This window comes from Mytilus californianus, unplaced genomic scaffold, assembly GCF_021869535.1.
Source record: "Mytilus californianus isolate M0D057914Y unplaced genomic scaffold, xbMytCali1.0.p SCAF_18, whole genome shotgun sequence".
NCBI classification, from domain to species: domain Eukaryota; kingdom Metazoa; phylum Mollusca; class Bivalvia; order Mytilida; family Mytilidae; genus Mytilus; species Mytilus californianus.
This window is the reverse complement of record NW_026262666.1, coordinates 294,575-301,137: the sequence shown is the minus strand read 5'-3', so window position 1 is coordinate 301,137 and position 6,563 is coordinate 294,575. Positions and strand designations below refer to the sequence as shown.

Here is a 6,563-nt window from a genome sequence, read left to right as displayed (position 1 = left end):
CTTTAATGACTTTATGGCCTGTAGAAGCGTCACAATCGAGATGCCAAAGACAATAGAAATGATCCCTATTTGTCTCTACAGCTGGACTATGTCAGGCTACACAGTCAATGATAAGGAGTCTCGCTTTAATTGGACTAGTACTGAGGAATAGCACATATCCATGTCTTTATACATCAAACCAAAGATTCTAAAGACTACAATAACACAATAAATACAAAATCATACAAGTTTATTGTGTAGCACTGTTTACATGACAAGTTCACATGGAAAAAAACAATATAAAAACAACAATTTCTTTATTTTGAATTGTATGAAATTTTGAAGTTTCATAATTTCTTATTTTCCAAAGAACCTCCATCCAATCTTTTGTTATTTTTTTTATGGATTTTACAACTGCATTTCTCCACTCAAGATAATTTTCATATTATAAATACATGTAGCTAAAATTTAAGCATTGAGATCGGAGAAAATATAGTACTGCACAAGGTATGGTGGTAAAATCTTTTTTTTAATGATTTTATACGACAGGTTAGCCTGGGATCCTGGCTCACTGCTCGTCAGTAGAGCCAGGCGGAATACAACATGGTTTCATCAATTGGATGTTAGAATCATGCATCGTGGAATAGCGTCTTTTCTTGACAAATGGCGGGAAATATTTATATTACCACAAAATTTATTGAAAATTATTTTTTATTTTATATGGAATGCAAATTTCAAAAAAATGAAAAAATATAATCCAAAAGTTATTGATTAACATAGTGAATCACCAGTTAATTAACGATGCGATTCGATGTATTTCTTGTTTATAGAACACACACATGTGCAGTAATTCAGTCCTGTTGAGCGCTGATAGTTGGTCAAATGGATTGTATTACGCCTGGTCCTATCGATGAAGTATTAGATTGGGCCAGGATAACGACAGGTAGGCAAACTTTTTGTGTTTGATCCAGGTATTGCAACAGAAACATTTCCAGTATTTATGAACACAGTATTTTTAATTTCAACTTTCTATCCAAATAAATACAGTTTACAAAAGTGATCATTAGTCTCCAATCTAATCTAACCATCAAACTTTTGTAAAATTTCTCTCACTGCTGGAAACACTAAACATTCTGGAGAATTCTGATACAAATCACTAAAGCGTTTTAATAACTGAGATATGGCCATGTACTGTGCAGTATGTATTTGACGTGCTAAGTTTGGACCTTGCATCTGTTCAATGGCATTTTTGTTGATATCATATAACAGTTGAGTGTACATTGTCTGTGGTTCAATGCCACCTTGCTGTACATTCTTTGTGAACTGAAGCTAAAAAAGAACCACATATATGATTATATAAATTTAGAAATTTTTATGGTAATTGGAAATTGATTACCGGTAAATCAACATATCAATATATACGTTTAGTGACGTTCCCTTGTCACCATCTTATGGTGTTTATATTTCTCAACTTGTTCGATTCGCTCATGTATGTAACAACGTATTTGATTTTAAAGAAAGAAATCTCTTTATTAATGAAAAATTATTACACCAGGATTTTCGATTTCACAAACTAGTCAAAACATTTACTAAATTTTATCATCGGTACAAGGACTTCATTCGTAAATATAAATCAACATGCAGACATCTTATACATTAAGGTATTTCACATCCAATCTTTTATGATAATATTCTTTACAAAACACAAAAATGTCCGCATTCACCTCAACAGCTAACCAAATCTTTAAACAAGACTTATTCAGAAGGGATATACTTACGATACTGTTGTCAGGTCATTAAGGATGGCATATTTTGGTATAAAAATTCACTCAGGGTCTTTGCATAAACACATTTATTCTAAAATCAGTTGTTGGCATGATACGGGTTATGTTCTTCTCAAATATTTTATGATGGTATGATACTAAACCCCTAACGGGAGGGATTGTGCTGGATTTTCATATGATGAAGACATAATCTTTCAATCAGTTTAATTGAGGTCTGGAGTTGGCATGTCAGTAACTGCTAGTAGTCCTTTGTTAATTTATGTATCATTGTCATTTTGATTAGTTTCTTTTGTTACCTATTCTGACATTGGACTCAGACTTCTTTTGAACTGAGTTTTACTGTGCGTATTGCTGTGTGTTTCTTTATTCTACATTGGCTAGAGGTATAGAGGTAGGGCTGAGATCTTTAACCCCGCCACATTTTTGCGCCTGTCCCAAGTCAGGAGCCTATGGCCTTTGTTAGTCTTGTATGTTTTTTAATTTTAGTTCATTTATATGTTTTGGAGTTTAGTATGACTTCCATTTTCACTGAACTAATACACATTTTTATTTTTGGGCCAGTTGAGGCCCACCTCCGGGTGCCGGATTTTCTCGCTGCGTTGAAGACCCATTGGTGGCCTTCGGCTGTTATCTGCTCTTTGGTCAGGTTGTTGTCTCTTTGACATATTCCCCATTTCCATTCTCAATTTTATCAATATATCATCTATTGTAATATCTATCATCTAATAAAAGAAGAATGTGTCCAGATGCCCCTACTTGTAAATAAACATGAGTCTTAAGTACTAATTCAATTGTGTTGTGGTTAAGTAAAGTTAAGAGTACGGAAACTGCAAATTTGCCAATTTTTCCATTTAGTAAGCAACACAACTCGAGAACTGCTAAAGTGATGCCATCCATATTCAAATTTGATCTGTGTTTAGTGGTAATAAGCATTTGGTATAAGTTCAGAACATTTGATTGTGGCAAAATAAGGTTAGGGTGCAGAAACTGCAAATTTTGCAACATAACTCAAGAATGGCAAAACTGATGCCACCCAAATTCAAATTTGATCTGTGTTTGGTGGTACTTAGCATTGTGTATATGTTTCAAAACATTTGGTTGTGGCAAATTAAAGTCAGAGTGCAGAAACTCCAGATTTACCAATTTTCCATTTATAAAGAGACATAACTGGAGAACAGCAAAAGTGACACCACCCTATTCAAATTTGATCTGTGTTTGGTGGTACAAATGTAATAAGCATTGCATATAAGTTTCATAACATTAGTTTGAGGGAAATTAAAGTTAGAGAATGGAAACTAAGTTTGGGACGTAAGGATGAGTGAACAGACAGACAATACACCTTATAGCTATTTGTCCGCCATTACTGGACATCGCACAAGTTCCCGTAAAATTTTGACGTCATAATAGAAAACATCTGACGCCACAATGGAAAAGTGATTGTTGTATAACGTCAAAAGTTCAAGCGGGATAGATTCTCAGGTCAAGCGGGACAGATTTCCAAATAGCGATAAGGTGTATGGTAATAGTTAATGTCCTCCCCCCTCTAATGTGAATTATAGTGTATATGAATATCGGAAATAACTTACAACAAAAAACTGGTTGATGCATGAGTGATTTATTGTGCAAGATGATTTTTAAGCATAATGATTTATTGCGCAAGATGATTTCTTAGCATAATGATTCATTGTGTAAGATGATTTCTAAGCATAATGATTCATTGTGTAAGATGATTTCTAAACATAATGATTTATTGTGTAAGATGATTTGTAAGCATAATGAGTTATTGTGTAAGATGATTTCTACATTATGATTTTTTGTGTAAGATGATTTTTAAGCATAATTATTTATTGTGTAAGATGATTTGTAAGCATGATGAGTTATTGTGTAAGATGATTTCTAAGCATAATGATTTATTGTGTATGGTGATTTCTACATTATGATTTATTGTGTAAGATGATTTTTAAGCATACTTATTTATTGTGTAAGATGATTTGTAAGCATGATGAGTTACTGTGTAAGATGATTTCTAAGCATAATGATTTATTGTGTAAGATGATTTCTAAGCATTATGATTTATTGTGTATGGTGACTTCTAAGCATAATGATTTATTGTGTAAGATGATTTCTAAGCATAATGATTTATTGTGTAAGATGATTTCTAAGCATAATGATTTATTGTGTAAGATGATTTCTAAGCATAATGATTTATTGTGTAAGATGATTTCTAAGCATAATGATTTATTGTGTAAGATGATTTCTACATTATGATTTATTGTGTCAGGTGAGTTCTAAGCATAATGATTTATTGTGTAAGATGATTTCTAAGCATAATGATTCATTGTGTAAGATGATTTCTAAGCATAATGATTTATTGTGTAAGATGATTTCTAAGCATAATGATTCATTGTGTAAGATGATTTCTAAGCATAATGATTCATTGTGTAAGATAATTTCTAAGCATACTGATTTATTGTGTAAGATGATTTCTAAGCATAATGATACATTGTGTAAGATAATTTCTAAGCATAATGATTCATTGTGTAAGATAATTTCTAAGCATAATGATTTATTGTGTAAGATGATTTCTAAGCATAATGATTCATTGTGTAAGATGATTTCTAAGCATAATGATTCATTGTGTAAGATAATTTCTAAGCATACTGATTTATTGTGTAAGATGATTTCTACATTATGATTTATTGTGTATGGTGATTTCTAAGCATAATGATTCATTGTGTAAGGTGATTTCTAAGCATAATGATTCATTGTGTAAGGTGACTTCTAAGCATAATGATTCATTGTGTAAGATGATTTCTAAGAATAATGATTCATTGTGTAAGATGATTTCTACTTCTACTTCAAAATGATTTATTGTGTAAGATGATTTCTAAGCATAATGATTCATTGTGTAAGATGATTTCTAAGCATAATGATTCATTGTGTAAGGTGACTTCTAAGCATAATGATTCATTGTGAAAGATGATTTCTAAGCATAATGATTCATTGTGCAAGATGATTTCTACTTCTACTTCATAATGATTTTTTGTGTAAGATGATTTCTAAGCATAATGATTCATTGTGTAAGATGATTTCTAAGCATAATGATTCATTGTGTAAGATAATTTCTAAGCATAATGATTCATTGTGTAAGATTATTTTTAAGCATAATGATTCATTGTGTAAGATAATTTCTAAGCATAATGATTTATTGTGTAAGATGATTTGTAAGCATAATGATTCATTGTGTAAGATGATTTCTAAGCATAATGATTCATTGTGTAAGGTGACTTCTAAGCATAATGATTCATTGTGTAAGATGATTTCTAAGCATAATGATTCATTGTGTAAGATGATTTCTACTTCTACTTCATAATGATTTATTGTGTAAGATGATTTCTATGCATAATGATTCATTGTGTAAGATGATTTCTAAGCATACTGATTCATTTTGAAGATGATTTCTAAGCATAATGATTTATTGTGTATGGTGATTTCTACATTATGATTTATTGTGTATGGTGATTTCTAAGCATAATGATTCATTGTGTAAGATGATTTCTAAGCATAATGATTTATAATGTAAGATGATTTCTAAGCATGCTGATTTATTGTGTAAAATGATTTCTACATTATGATTTATTGTGTAAGATGATTTCTAAGCATGATGATTTATTGTGTATGGTGATTTCAAAGCATAATGATTTATTGTGTAAGATGATTTCTACATTATGATTTATTGTGTATGGTGACTTCTAAGCATAATGATTCATTGTGTATGGTGATTTCTAAGCATAATGATTCATTGTGTAAGATGATTTCTAAGCATAATGATTTATTGTGTAAGATGACTTCTAAGCATAATAATTCATTGTGTAAGATGATTTCTAAGCATAATGATTCATTGTGTAAGATGATTTCTAAGCATAATGATTTATTGTGTAAGATGATTTCTAAGAATGATTTATTGTGTATAGTGATTTCTACATTATGATTTATTGTGTATGGTGATTTCTAAGCATAATAATTTATTGTGTAAGATGATTTCTAAGCATAATGATTTATTGTGTAAGATGATTTCTAAGCATAATGAGTTATTGTGTAAGATGATTTCTAAGCATAATGATTTATTGTGTATGATGATTTCTAAGCATAATGATTTATTGTGTAAGATGATTTCTAAGCATAATGATTTATTGTGTAAGATGATTTCTAAGCATAATGATTCATTGTGTAAGATGATTTCTAAGCATAATGATTTATTGTGTATGGTGATTTCTAAGCATAATGATTTATTGTGTATGATGATTTCTAAGCATGATGATTCAGTATGATATATATGGTTTCTATCACTGCATAGAACTGACAAAAGTTTAAATACCTTGAACAAGAGATGACTCTGTGGAAATGTTTCATTTGGTTTGCAATAAGTCACAATAGCAAATTCAGAGAAAAGTAAGAACATTTAAAGTCTTAATTAAATTTTGACCAAAATATGCAATGAAGAAATGATGTAATATATACAAACCATGAATAACATCTTTCCCGTAGCTTTCTTGAACACAACAGCTGGAGTTCCTGCAGGGGCTACAAATGCACAGGCAGGAGGGACGGTCAAACACCACTGAACTGACCATTTGTGTCTGTTGTCAGGATACTAATTAATATGAAATCACATTAATTATGTTTAACAATTTACATATAATCAGAAATTTCTTCACAATCTAAGGTGTGAATCTAATATTGCAATTAAAATGATTTGATGAAAAAAAAATTCAGTGATAAAAATATAAACTTTAACCT

General features: G+C 30.6%; 1 protein-coding gene across 1 annotated transcript in view; it reads right to left on the bottom strand.

The window, feature by feature from the left end:
• Nucleotides 1-212: 212 nt before the first annotated feature.
• LOC127726497 (mediator of RNA polymerase II transcription subunit 14-like) overlaps nt 213-6,563 on the bottom strand; it is a 56,134-nt gene continuing 49,783 nt past the window's right edge. Inside the window, exons 37-38 of the mRNA XM_052233854.1 lie at nt 6,289-6,417; nt 213-1,308 (exon numbers count right to left, since the gene is read on the bottom strand). Coding sequence (XP_052089814.1) covers nt 1,060-1,308; nt 6,289-6,417 — 378 coding nt within the window. The 3' untranslated portion in view covers nt 213-1,059. The remainder of the gene's footprint in view (nt 1,309-6,288; nt 6,418-6,563) is intronic.